The sequence below is a fragment of the Procambarus clarkii genome, chromosome 16 (assembly GCF_040958095.1).
Source record: "Procambarus clarkii isolate CNS0578487 chromosome 16, FALCON_Pclarkii_2.0, whole genome shotgun sequence".
In the NCBI taxonomy this organism is placed as follows: domain Eukaryota; kingdom Metazoa; phylum Arthropoda; class Malacostraca; order Decapoda; family Cambaridae; genus Procambarus; species Procambarus clarkii.
Window position 1 is genome coordinate 28127404 of NC_091165.1, and position 14955 is coordinate 28142358.

The 14955-nt window shown below is 38.9% G+C and overlaps 1 protein-coding gene across 1 annotated transcript; it reads right to left on the reverse strand.

Annotated features, from left to right (window-relative positions):
- Window positions 1-918: 918 nt before the first annotated feature.
- LOC123760012 (fatty-acid amide hydrolase 2-B) lies at window positions 919-14146 on the reverse strand. The gene is made up of 13 exons (XM_069325401.1): window positions 13997-14146; window positions 13248-13448; window positions 12724-12858; window positions 12469-12565; window positions 11651-11737; window positions 10164-10294; window positions 8624-8735; window positions 7971-8125; window positions 7459-7602; window positions 6095-6199; window positions 4914-5132; window positions 2869-3051; window positions 919-1120 (listed from the first exon to the last, which is right to left on the reverse strand). Exons 2-13 carry the CDS (start codon window positions 13443-13445, stop codon window positions 1022-1024), a joined length of 1665 nt encoding a protein of 554 aa, XP_069181502.1. The 5' UTR covers window positions 13446-13448; window positions 13997-14146; the 3' UTR covers window positions 919-1021.
- Between the last annotated feature and the right edge of the window lie 809 nt (window positions 14147-14955).

The following is a 14955-nucleotide window of genomic DNA, read 5'->3' on the forward strand; positions in this document are numbered from 1 at the left end:
TCCTACGAGATTAAATTTGGTATCATTGTGTTTGCAATAGAATTCTGTACAGCACTAAATGCATATAAACTCCAAAAGCCCGGCTAATTACCCGCAGCAAACAGAGAAAGTGCGAACGAGTTACCCAGGAGCGCGCAAACGCGATAAAATGTTCTCGCTATTTTCACTCTGGTCACCTCAATTTTTATCCTAAGTCTTTCATTTTGGTCTCAATGGGTTTGCAATAGAATTCTCTAGAGGAACATTAGCATATAAAATAAAAAACCTGGTCACGCTCCAACCGCCGACGAGTTGAAGACGGGCCACGCGTTAGCCGCGAGTGAGCGCTCAGCCGCCTTCCAGCTACACTCCCAATTCCCGCCCTTTTCAAGCCTTTCTTTCGCAATTTTCTTCCTGGAAGGGCCTTGTTCATGATCACTATCCGTCGTGGAGTAAGCGTAGATAGTTTCTAAAGCCGCAGTAAGAAATATAGCCACAGAAAATAGCCGAAATGTTCACACGTTTGAGATGCGAGGGGAGGCGACATTGGTCACAACAGTGGAGCGAAAACAATGGGCCCACGGCATGTGCCAAGCTGCCCGAGGGCCACGAGGCTCAACAAAGAAAATGGGAAGACATCGGCGCGCATTTTAAAACCAGTCCCCAAAAAATCGGATAAAAACCTGATTTTTGGCGATTATTTAAAGTGGATGACGCAATGCTGCGTCATCCCCGGAATTACCGCCAGTAAACGGATGACGCAATGCTGCGTCATGCCCGGGCGAAAGTGTTAATTTAATTATACAGTATAATTAAATTAATAATACACTGTTATTGTACCTCATTTATAAACATAAATTTTGCTTTACCGTATTTGTTTCCATACTGCAATAATGATTTGCATTGGCTTTATTTAAACTTTGGGTGAAGTAAAATATATTTTATGTAAAAAATATTTATTTGCATCAGTGAATTACAGAAACGGTGATATAAATGCTGAAAGCAATAATAGGCTGTTTTCTAACTTTAATGTGTCATTTACTCAGAGAATCTTAGATGGGCAAACCCATCCCCCAAATGCCTTCTCCAGGTCGGCTGCAACACTAATGGTTAAATGGTCTTGGTACATACCTCCCACAACCTGCAAGCACATAATATTAGCTATATTAACAGCTTTGAAAATTAATTCACATAGCAAAATTATAAGTTTCAATAAATTTTAATCAAAGCCTTACTGCAAGTAAATGAAGTTAAAGATAGAGGTCTTTATACTTTAATATCGTTAGGCTAAGATTTGAGAGATTTAAAGAATATAGATTAACGTAAACTGTATGTCTTAAAGAATAATCTTTAAGGATGGCAAGTCTGTGACTTTTTATAACATTCGCCATTGTTATACAGTACTTATATTAACATTTCCTGTGATAGCCTGTTTGCTAATGGCTCCTGGTAGGAGCTGGTATATTACAATGTATTGTACTGAACAAAACTAACTAAATGAAATACCAGTGTACTGTACGTCTTATTTTCAGTTTGATTTACTTGCTTTATTTAACCGTAAACTGAGGACTTCACATGCAATGCTTTACTATGTTCCTAAAATAAAATAAAATAAAATATTTAATGCCCATTTTTTTTTTTAATATATTTTCCAATTATTTTCATATAATAATCTAAGACATGAGTGGCTAAATGACAACCCACATCTTGAGTGAGAAAAAATAAATGGCTGCCAGTCAGGAGGAGACAGGGATCTGATGCTCCAACAAGAAAGTGGCAATGGGCTCCAACAAGAAAGTGGCAATGGGCCCCAACTCTCGGTGAAGGTGCTCACGTTCCCAGTTTAGTTTCGTGGATGGCTATCCCTAAAACTGTTATCCCCAATGCAGCTACTGTGTCTGTTGCCAAAAGCTGAAGGCATTTAGGAGCACTTAACCAGTGCTGGAGGCTGGGGAGCCAGGCAAGACTAGCACTTGTAAGATGTGGATCACTGACCAAGGCAAGAGGAGGCAGAACAGTAGACCCTCTTGATATTTCTCAAGCAGTGGATCAGACTCGATAGTCTTCCTTGTGTGTGCTCAGTCGCTCTGCCGACCGTAGCCCACAATGAGCCACTGCCTTGTAAGTTTCTGTGACACAGTGGTAGCACACCCTGCCCTGTGCCTCAAGTGAGTTTTGGCTGGGTTCAGGTTAACAGGGCGGGTCGACTGAACTTATTTTTGACTACTACTGTTAATCTAGCAGTAATTGTGGACCATGTTGTAAGCCACTGGGCAGGTTGTGTTCCAAAGAACATTAGTTGTGTAAGGCTGTCTGAAGCATAGTAATTACAGCAATAATTTCACCATGCAGCAACCAAAACAAGACAGTGCACTTAAACTTATGAATTGGTGAAAAAATGCAAATGGATTGTCAACTCATTGCAAAGCTTTGACAAGGCAACCAAGTCCACTAAAGCACTGACAGTACCCCAGGTCTGGCTCAAGAAGAGTGACCAGCCAAGGAAACCCAAACTGCTTCAGTGAAGAGAGCCATTGTTGACATTGACACTCGCAGTCGGTGTCAATTTTTGTTCCACAAGAACAAAGTAAGGGTTGCTCCCTCCTGCAACCTGTTTTCACAGTAATGCTGCCACTTAATGGTGGTCAGTATAGTTGGTAGATGGATATTTGTTCTTAGGTTCAAAATAATCCTTGGCAAGATTTTATATTGTCAAGGAATTTTTTCGAGGGAGTTGGCAAGTGGCAACTATATTACCTAGGAACAAAGAGCTTGTGAATTTTACCAGGTACAATATATTTTGAATGGGAAATTTTTGTATAAATGTCCTAAAATATATAAAAAAAAAGTATATAATTTATATTTTAAAACTTTCCAAGCATTTCTTACCTGTATACCAAGTGGAAGACCATCAGGGGACAGTCCAAGAGGCACTTGAGTTACAGGAAATCCCAATGCATTGAAGATGGCTGTGTAGGTAAAATTGAAGGGGCGAAAGAATGACTCGCTGTGATAGGGTACCAATGTAGGGTGACTTGGATATAGGAGAACTCCATTGTCTCCAAGCAGCCGCTGAATGAAAATGATGAAAATATTATTTGGTCATTAAACTGAAAAAATAAAGTACACTTTCAACTTGCAAATTCAGGCAACACAAATACTGTACTGTTTAGTGTTCGATAATCCGAATTATATGGGGCTTGTCCCTGTTTGAGTTAACTATACATTCAAGTTAACCAAATTTGTTACTGAGAATGTTAAAAAATTACAAAATTAAGTTCTCGCTTTCGTTTGGTAGAAATCTTGGCAACCCGAATTTTTTTTTGAATTAAGGGTTAAAAACTTGAATGTGAATTCATTCAAATTAGAGTACTAAGAGATTTGGGTTGCTGGCATCCAAATTACTGAGCTGATGCCATATGTATTTACTAAGACTTGCTGAACTTTTAACTCCAAAATTTGAAAAGTACGAGGACAGATTCACATATGCACAATTTGGTGTATGGTTTAATGCCCAAACACCACAGTGTGAATTACTGACTTCTTAAAAATGATCTTTTATTTTACATACATTTTATAAACTTTTTGCATCATGGCACATCTCAAAAATAATGCAACTCCTGCTGCACCCCAAACAATCTTCATGAATGTTGGAATTAAAATTTACTGAAAACCTAGAATATTTTGAGAAAGTAGACACTGCTGCCTCTCTCTGAAATGTCTACAATGTGCATAAGGAAGATGAGGGCACACAACTGGCATTAATATTACTAATTCAGAGTTTGCCAAAAAAAATTAAACAGAATTTGAAATTAACATAAAACTGGAGTAGAGTTTGGAGGTTTGTAAATGTGACGGGGAGCAAAATTAGTGACTTAATCACGTCCATTGAAAAAATCAGGGGCAGACTGAATTTGTAATTATCTTTGTATAAAAGTAAAACCGAATGCTGTGTGACCTTCAGGCACTATTTTTTTTTCAATTGTTCCTCACTTCAGTGAGGAACTAAAGTGATAAACTAGTTATCCGTAATGTTTAAATATTCAAGCTGATCATTTCATAATTTTCACCAAGTACACTACATCCCTTTACTTACCCATTTTTGGTTAAACAGAATCTAAATAAACCTTACTTGTTATGTGAGAGGGGGAAAGGGGGTTAGTGTTCATGGTAGAATCTTCCTGCAAAACATTTGACTTTGTATATAAACTTAATGTATATAAACTTTGAAGAATAAGAGGCCTGATTGGCACACTATTCTTTTCTCACGTTTGTTCCCTTGACATTTTTGTATAATTGTTTTGGTAAATTACAGATCCATTATGAGCTTATGTACACCATCACAATGTTGTCATGGACTAGGAAATCACAATAACAATAATACGTTGGGAGATGTGGGGTGGTCACTCGAGGCGATCTCTAGATTGGTCCCCTCATATCCAGTATGGTGGCTGTAGGCTTTTCCCCACATTATACTCATATTTTAAAATATTTGACCTTGTAAATGCAAATAGAATGGTTAAGTATTTGAAGAGAGAGTTACTAAATTTGTAAAAAAATGGTTTGAAGATCAGGTTGCTGCTTGCCATATTTGACTGTCCGAGTGTTAAGAGCACAATACTGCACAACAGTAGGACTGATGGATGCCTATCATCATCATCATCATTATTGCACAATACTCAAGTGTGCCTCCTGGACATGACTTTAGGTTCATTTAACTATGATTTGGCAATGAAATTTAGCTAGTCTTGAGAGATTTCATGCAGAAATTTGCATATGCTTTGCACTACATTTGATCAATTTTCCAAGCTAACATATATGATAGACATGTGACATGATATAGAAATCTAATGTGAAGAGAAAAGGTCTTCTTTACTGTAATTATTTTTACCCTTTTCATAAACTGAATGTATGTAATACAGTACTTAGCTTACTTGCACTCTCATTTGCAGAATTTTCCATTGAGTGTCCAACTGAACTTTTGGCATGGGAGCAGCAGTGGTTTCCTTGCCAAGCAGTACCTTTGTTTGGTCCTTGAGAAATTTGATTTCTCCAACCAATTTGTCAAGGAGCGCCTGAGCTAGTAAGGGTACAGTGTGAAGTGGACGGCCCAGTATGGCTCGTGTTATTTCTGTATACACGTTGATTTCGCCCTGAGAATAATAATAAACATCAGTATAAAATATGATCTAAACTGCCAGTATTCAAACATTAATACACAGTACTGATATTCTTTATTTATGAATTTGCATAAGTATTTTTAGCACTGAAATTTTATAATACAATAAAATTAATGGAGGTGAGAGCTGAAATTTATTTAATATAGACAGCCTTCCCAATGGCAAGGCACCTGATGCCATGGTAGAGTCGCTTGTGGGGTAGCCCCTCAAGGTTTTTTTCTACTTTACCATACCCAAGAATTGGTGACCACACTAAGCTATTTTTGCCTTGCTACCTAAATTCTGGACTACTGACAGCACAGTTAGGGAGTGCATCAGGTGACAAGTCAAAGATATGATTAAGCCACCCTCATCTCACCCACCCAGAATGAGTGTCATTCATTGCTGTGCTCTCTATCGAAGAATGAGGATATTGACAACTGTCGACTTTCAAAGTTGTTGGTATTCAATCTCTAGATGTTTGTGTTTTATGTTGTGAAATTGTGGATGTACATTATTTTACTATAAGACACAGGCATCGTTTTTTTTATTATTACATGGCTAGTGAGGATTGAAACATACAGATAACATAAATGAAAGGATAACCAAACTACACTAGAAGATGAGGAGACAAAATTTTGGTCTGTCCTAGACCATTATCAAGGACAATTGACATGATAATGGTTCATGACGGACCGAAACGTTGTTGTCTCCTCTTCTGCTGTGGTTTGGTTATCATATCTTCAGCCACATTATTGTGACTCGTCGTCTGTGTATAAATTAAAGATTTCCTAGAAAAATGTGGGCTTTTCTATTATAAGAAACGAGTGCAAACATCCTATCCAAGGCTAACTCAACCTCATTTTGTATATAACATCTAAATAGCTTGCCCAGTTGATCGACAAAGTATTGTATGTTTATCTCGGTAGCCTTATACACATTGTAATAAATCTAACCTTATTGTCTGCTAGTTGTTTAAACATTGGAGTCCAATCTTTTTGCTCTTCATGGAGTTTCTCTTTCCACAATTGGTAAGAGCGTCGCATTCCAGGGATGATCACCTTGAAATGAGTGATACATAAGTAATTTTCTTTTATAAGATCATTAAATTAATATTAAAATATCAGTTACTCAACCAGCAGTTGTTGTTGTTATAGATTCAGCTACTCGGAACAAGTTCCAAGCAGCACGGGCTATGGTGAGCCCATAGTGGACCTACCTGGCACAGGAGCGGTGCTGTGTCTGCTCAACCACCAGTAAGCTCTAGCCTAAATATATCGTCCAAGGTCAGGTGATGTATTTGGGAACTGAAAAAGATACACAAACTCCACAAATAGTCAGAGGAAAGACATTTATTTTCAATAATGATAAATGCAGTATCTTACATGTAGAACATAATAAACCTGTCATATCAATACCACGATATTTGATTGATAAAGAAAAGCACTTGGAAGTTATGATCCAACAGGTATTGAAAGCTGCTCTGCAAGATATAGGAGCTCCAATATAAAAAGCCAGCAGAAAATAATGAATACGGTAATTAAACAAAGCATTGACTTGAAAAAATAAAAGATTATTCAACTGTATAAATCCCCCGTGTGCCACATTTGGGCTATTTGTATCCAAACATGGAGACCTTCTTCTAAAAGATAAGTGGTTTGACAACAGTTCAGTTCAGAGCAACAATTAAAAGGCATCCTAGAATCAAGACAACTTTAATACCAGAAAAGGATGATGGCTTCACGACTTACACTACAGACTAGACACAACAATGCAAGGCAATAAAAAAAAAGCTCTAGCAACAAAATGCAACCTCGGGAAGAAGTATCAGTCCACCGGGAATCACACATTACGTAATGCTGTATACAGAAGGGCATTAAGATTCAGCAACCTTGGGAAATCAAATCAACTACAAAACTGTATATTTTATTATGCACCACATAAACCATCCTGTGGACAGTGGTAGACCCCATACTCAAATTGTGGGTGATAGTGGACCCTATATCCATCTTGTTGGTAGCAGTGAACTCCATACGCATCCTGTGGGCAGTAATGAACCCATACCCATCTTGTGAGCGGTAGTGGACCCCTTACCCATCCCATGGGCGGTAGTGGAAAAGGTTACAGAGGTACATAATGAGCTTAGTAACTGAATTCCAAAATTCATTTAGAAAAGTACATTACAGTCTTGATAAGCTAGTTACACAATTTAATTATAACAACAATGGGCTCAAGAATGACCACATACAACCTCTAAGTTAATGTAGAACAGTAGAAAACAATATATTACATATAATATTTCAGTTTAATAAGGCCTTACCTTACGCACAGTGCAATCATATGTATGCCGGAAGTGTTGGGCAACAGCCCTCTGTACAGCGACTAGGGCATAGCTCATTCTTGTTGTCAAAATTGCATCCCCATCATTTTCCATGGTGAAAAATTGCAGGGTTCCAGGGTTGACCTGTTGGTTAAGTACAAGTGGTTACAGTGTGTGGGGAGGGATAGTAAAGCTTGTTTACAGTGGTAGTTACCCTGTATTAATTACAGTAATTTGATTTATTTATTCTCAATTTCACGTAGCTATATATTGGTGTTACTTAAATAACTTTTCAAATTTTTTTACCACCTACTCCCCGATCCTTTTATACATTATATACAGTATGTATAATATAATGTACATATTATAATATGATACAGGTCAAACACCCTGTGAACAGCCAAATGCCCTGTGAATACATGCCAAACTATCATTTGTATTAACCTCCAATTAAATAACTGATTTATAAAAATATAAATTCCTCAAACTTAACTGGATACTTTTACACTTACATGTTTTCCAAGACGAAGTTTGCTAACTTTGTCTCCAACAAGAATGGTCAGGATGGGAGCCAAGTCTTGAGCATGTCTAGTGATGGGACCAGCGCACTGAATCTCGCTGTATTCACTATCAAAATGAATTTTGCAGCCACGGAGAGACACCAAACCTAGATTAGTAGTTCAGGGGGGATGGAAATAATAAGTAGGATTTTTTCTAAACATATATAAGAGTATTTTTCCTAATTAAAAATGTATCTTTGAATTTTTTCCATTTAAATATTGTCATGTTTCGACTGTGTCTATAGAGAATGTTGAGCAACATGAAAAATTCTTCAACTGGTCCAACTAACAATCTAATTATTGCATGCTATTGGCTATTTAAGCCCAACCACTTGGGCTGAACAGTAGAGCGACGGTCTCGCTTCATGCAGGTCGGCGTTCAATCCCCGACCATCCAAGTGGTTGGGCACCATTCCTTCCCCCCGTCCCATCCCAAATCCTTATCCTGACCCCTTCCCAGTGCTATATAGTCGGAATGGTTTGGCGCTTTCCCCTGATTATGTTGTTGTATTAGCTATTTAAGGCTAATATATAAAAAAAAGGCCTTTCTAAGTTATGGCTTTGAAAAAGTAGAGTAATATGCGTCAGAGTGACGTAAGACTCACCAGTAGTAGGCTTGTGGCCGAAGAGACCACAGAAGAAGGCCGGGGTGCGGATAGACCCGCCGGTGTCCGTGCCCAGACTCAGCGGGGTGCCACACGCACACATCAGTGCGCACTGTAAGCAACATTCTCATTATTATCTTAAATTAATACTAATACATACATTGAGAAAATAATTTGTGGCAATGAGGTAACCTGAACCGGCGTTCTAGTGATTCTCAGACACCTGCCATCACTAGAACTCTGGTTCAAGTCACCTCATTGCACCAAATGATTTTCTCATTGATATAATAATTCATTGTGTCAGGTTCCGGTATTACGGGCTATTCATGCCCGTGCCACCTCTTGGGTGGCTTAATCTTTATTAATCATCAGGTTCCGGTCTGTACAATCCATCATTAGACCAAGTCCATTCCATCCAGCGGTCGACCCCAAAGATGCATTCTTCAATTTTAACATGCTGTTCATTCAAAACCAGATTTTTCTCAAATATAAATTAATATTGTTATATACGGTATTAGCATATTTAGGTATTGGTTAGGTTAGGTGTTTAGATTCTGTTGCCGATTGTATTTGTAGTATGTGGGTGAAGCCAGACCACACAATCGATTTAAGAATGGTCCAGGACGGACCGAAACGTCGTCGTCCCTTCACCTTCTAGTGTGTGGTCTGGTCAACATACTTTAGCCACGTTATTGTGACTCATCGCCTGCATACGTGGGTGAAGCATTTGCAGCGTTGTTGTTTGAACAAAAGTCGTAAGTGAATCACTTGTTCGAGCGCTCAAACGTCATCAGCTGCGAGTCCTCTGTAAACCGTTTTTCATTCATAAACAGGGGGTTTAGCAGGTGCATGGAATGGATTTTGGCCTGTGCTTATGAGGATGGGCTGCGGGGTTGTTATCGACTTACAATTGACAATTTTGGGTTCGAATCCCAGTCGGGACAGAAATGGTTGGGCGTGTCTTATTACCTAATTAAGGCCCCTGTCCACCTAGCAGTAAATAGGAGTTAATCAGCTTGTGGGGTTGCAACCTGGGGAGGGTCAATAATTCGACCCTTTGGGGAAAGGGGGGAATCCAATATAAGCCTAACATGTAGTAGTAGTAGTAGTAAGCATCCATCAGTCTCGGGAGACTATGGACTTGCGCACTGGCGTCTCCAGACCTCACAAGGGCGCAAAGCCAGGGGTAGGTTGATTCGGGGGAGAAGCCTAACATGTACTGTATATATAAACTGCTCGCCTGTCGGCAGCCATATATCACGCCATTGTGATTACATACATTATCATTACACAACTTCCCACCCTCATGGACAGGGAAGGCGTCAGCCCCGATAACATAAGGGTGAGTCGGATAATATTATGATAACATAATGTAATGGTAGGTTGTTTAACTTATTGTTGTTGTTGTTTAAGATTCGCTACTAACAAAAAGTTCAAGTAGCACGGGCTATGGTGAGCCCGTAGTGGACTTACCTGGCACAGGAGCGGAGCCCCTTAACTTAATATTTATTTGCTTATATATAAAGGTGAATGAGTTCACCTCACCGCCGGAAGAGCCGCCTGGTGTTCGCCTGGTGTCGTAGGGGTTATTGGTCCTGCCGTACACACGGTTGTCGCACTCCCACCACATACCCAGTTCTGAAATGTTCGTGTTTGCCAACAAGATGGCCCCTGAAAAACAGTTTTGTATATTATGTTACAATTACCTTTGCAAGAAGATATTCGTGACAATAATCCACCGTATACGTAAAGATATACAGTGGATTAATTTAAGTTTATTGAGCGCAAAGAATTTCTTATTTCCGTGTAATTTGATGTGTTATTTATTAGTTCTGTGGAGTTCTGTTTACGATTCAAATTTCGTTTATGATAATTTATTGAAATTTATTTTTACACTCGAACCGACTGATTTTGTTTATTACTGAAGTTGCTAGTGGCAGCTATTATAAGCACCCCATACTTATCCTGTGAGCGGTGATGAGCACACCAAGCTCATCCTGTGAATGGTAGTTTAGTGACTCACCATACTCATCCTGTGAGTGGTAGGTTGTTGTGCAGTGACAAATATATTAATCTGTTACTGATACAGTGTCATCTGGCTCATACAGTATCATCTGTCACTGATTTGTCATGTGATTGATACATTGCCATGTCATTGATACACTCTCATCTGTCACTGATACAGTGTCATTCTGAAAATGATTCCTTAGCTGTTGGAATTTATCACAGTTTTGTGATTGGTGTTGCTCTGAATGTCTTTCAGTGAATATACTCACAAATTATACTTCGTTCCGCTACAGATGATATCTTCCCACGTCACAGTGATAGTGGTGAAAATGATAGCGACTAACACAGAGATAACCGTATTCTGTCATTACAAACCTTGAGAGATAATTAGCTCCAAGGTACGGTGAATGCCTCTGATTCAGTGATTAAAGTGTTATCTTAGCTTTACGAATTTGTTATTAGAACCTACCTCTTGATCGTATTCTAGAATAGCAAAATTTGTTGTGTAATAATACAATTCTTGTTTACTTTGTTTTACATAAAGATGCTGAGTTCCATTTCATTCGTTGTTGTATATTCACTTTTCAACAGAGAGCACGAGCGTGTATGCATGTAAGGAAGAGTTGGTATGTATGATTACAGGTCCCCCTACCACCTTTATAATAATAAAAATACTTGCATTGATAAGAATGTGCGTACAAAAAACATAAGATGACGGGGACAATTGCAGGTACGTACAGGAGGGATACATAAACAAATGTGAAACGTTTGTCTCAAACGTTGCACAAAAGCATAGCGTTTCGAGCAAAACTTAGAATTATTTAGATAAAACATTATAGGTATAGTGGGGGCAAACATTGGTGTTTATTCACCTACTGCTAAACCATAAACCCATATGCTCTGTAACCCTGCATATAGACTAGGGTAGCAGCACACTGCTATGTGTACCTAAGTATGTTAATAATAATAATTATTAACAATAATAGCATGTTAATAATAACAAAAAGAACCTCCATGTACCTGCTTTCTTCATCCTGGTGACGACCTCAGCGTCCCGGAAAGCGATAACGTAGTCGCGCGCCATAAGTCCGCCCGTGTGTGGTAACCCTGCAATGTTAGCCTCATATACATTTACTGACTTTCTCTACTCTGGGTAGGTAGAGTATCTAATTTTCATTTAAGACCAATACTTACCACCATTACCACAGAATCTAAAGACCTATCATTCTGATTTTAATTAATATATGGTAGTTCACTTTTTTTTTAGAATTACTTTTATGTCCTCGTATTTACATGCCTATTAGTGCAAAACACATGCTCATACTCCACTCTATAAATTCTTATGGCCGAAACAGCACCCTGTGTATGTCAGGCTTTAGATTAGTTCATTTATTATGCACCCCTATACCCATCCTGTGAGCAATGTACCTCATACTTATCCTGTGAGCAGTGTACCTCATACTTATCCTGTGAGCAGTGTACCTCATACTTATCCTGTGAGCGGTAGTGTACCTCATACCTATCCTATGAACGGTAGTATACCTCATGCTTATCCTGTGAGCGGTAATATACCTCATACCTGTCTTGTGAGCGGTAAAGTACCTCATAGAGATTTTGTGAATGGTGGTGTACCCCATACCCATCCTGTGAGTGATGGTGGAAAAGAATATAAAGGCACATAATGGGTAAATAGTGTATAACTCAAATGTTTTGCTTAATTTGTTTGAATTGCCTATTCTACTGAGAGTTTAAGCAGTGTAAATGTGCATTCTTATAGTAAATACATACACGAATATGTGCTCATAATTATAAGCTATTAAAGCAGGAACATTGTTTACCGGCCACAGCAATAGTCTCCTTGACCGTGAAGGGAACACCTAAAAATGGCTGGTTCTTCTTCAGCCACTCCTTCGTCAGACTTCCATCGTGAAGACCCTGGGGGAAATGTAACAAATCAGTTAATAATAACCACAAGAAAGAATAATATATAAAAAATCAGGCAATCAATTTTATGACCAGAACATTTTATCAACTATTGTAATAAGAGTTCACAGAGTGGCATTACTTCCAAATTGGTGCAATTATGACAGTACCTGGTCGAGGCGTTCGTCGACCATCCTGGCTTGGAGGAGGGCAGACTGGAAGTTCTCCTGGGCTATGGCGTTGAGGATGGGGTTGACGTTACTGATCCTCGTCACGTAAGACCTCACCACCTCTACGCTGCTGACCTGACAAATATCAAGTCTTAACCCGAACATGGAATTATATATACATTGCCTGAAACTGGTCTTCACATTATAGGCAGGGTGACAGGGACCTAGGGGCTATGATGAAAAAAAATTACCACTTAAAAGGGTTTTGATTCCTTGAGTTTTTCAAACACTATTTGCTAAAATTAAAGATGGCTATATATTATATTGTGCTACATAGCCTTCTCGGTTTGGTGCCTTCTTTTGATAATTACTTACTATATATTATATTGTACTTTGCAATGCTCTGTATACAAACATTTATACCTGAATATAATTCATGTAACTAAAAACATGGTAGGATGCATTCTTACATATAGTCAATTATTGAGTTGCCACATAATGCAAATGTATTTGCTAGTAAATACCTTTCTTTCTCTTATTTTATCCGCCAGTTCAGAGGCGGAGAGAAGAAGAATTGGGTTGAAGACGGGAGGGAGGTGACTCTTCCTCCGCCAGCCCATTATCAGTGTGAAGACCAGGGTGACCCAGGTGTCCCACACCCAGTGTACCACCTGCAGCGTCGTCCGCACAGCCCACACCACACCTCCGCCCACCAGCCACATCCTCTGCCCACAAACAACAGATATGAAATCTATATCTATACAATAGAATGTCTGTTCGTTAGGCTGTCCAAAATTAGTAAGTCAGACATTTATGGCTAGCCTCACCCAACTTTACAAGATGACACATGGAGGGGGTATGTGAGTGTCATAAGCCATTCGGGGCTCCAGTGCCACCCCACAATAGTTGTCTAACTCCCGGGTACCTATTAACTGCCGGGCATTAGGTGAAAGGAAACGTGCTCAACCATTTTTGTTCCATTCAGCAATCGAACCCAGAATCGCTGTTGCGAGTTGAAAATGAAGCTAACTGCACTAAGAGACCCAATAAAGTCATGTTCTGTACTATCGACATTCAAAATGGCATACAAAACACTGAAGCAGCCTAACCCAAAATCTAACTTTATGATAAGTTGAACATATTTATTACAATAAAATACAGTATAGCGTTAAATCACTGGGCCCCACTCGACCGTCACATTATGAGATTATAAAAACGGTATCACACTATCTGGACCATGCTACATATATTAATGGTGTCTAGGCCTACTTACCAAAACTGCTGAAATAATTGAAGGCACCTGTTGCGTGAGAATGGCATCAGAATGCCTCACAACAAGACAGTAATCAACTCTGTGGTTGCCCCAGCAGTACTAAGTGTACACCCTCCGGGCCGTGTTATCTATTATCAGTACACTTGACATCTTAAGGCAAGCTGTAGGCTAAGAGCCAAAGGTCAACAATGGAAGAACAACACTTGTATTGATAGAAAACGAGGTAGGACCCCTTAATGTGAATGTATTTTGAAGATTAACACCACATTTGTTGAAAACTTTGAATAAATAATTAAACTGAGACAATATGAAATTAGGGCAATTACTTCTGTCAAATTGATAAATGCTTTTAATATTTCAGAGTAATATATCTTACATCACCAGTGCGGACTATAACATTTCATTCACTTGGTCCCTAAGAGCCTGGAACCTCCGTACAGGTCCAGTATATCAAGTTTTCCAGTATTCACAAAATATTTACAGAGTTCAGCATATCATATGCTCAACCTAGTGGCAACAATAATAATAGAAGTGGAAGCTAGAAACACAAATGAGTTGAAGAAATGTAAATGCTCATACCATGTACGGATGTCCAACAATTAAATGGAATATAATGAAAGAAGTTGTGGAAGCCACCTCCAGCCAAAATTGTAAAGTCAGATTCGACGAAGAATTCGAGCATCAAGAAAATGTAATTATAAAGCAACAGCTACCCCAAAAAAAATACTCGTAGGCGTGTCAAAAACAGCTTTAGTTAATTTATTATGCACCCCATACCCATTCTGTGGGTAGTAGTGGAAAGGGTTACAGAGGCACATAATGGGCTCAAGGACTGGGCCCCACAATTCATTTAGCTAAGCAAGTTACAATCTTGATGAGTTAGTTACAAAATTCAATGCGCATCGTCCCATCAACAATGGGCTCGAGACTGACTACAAGCACAGTTTCTAAATTAAGCA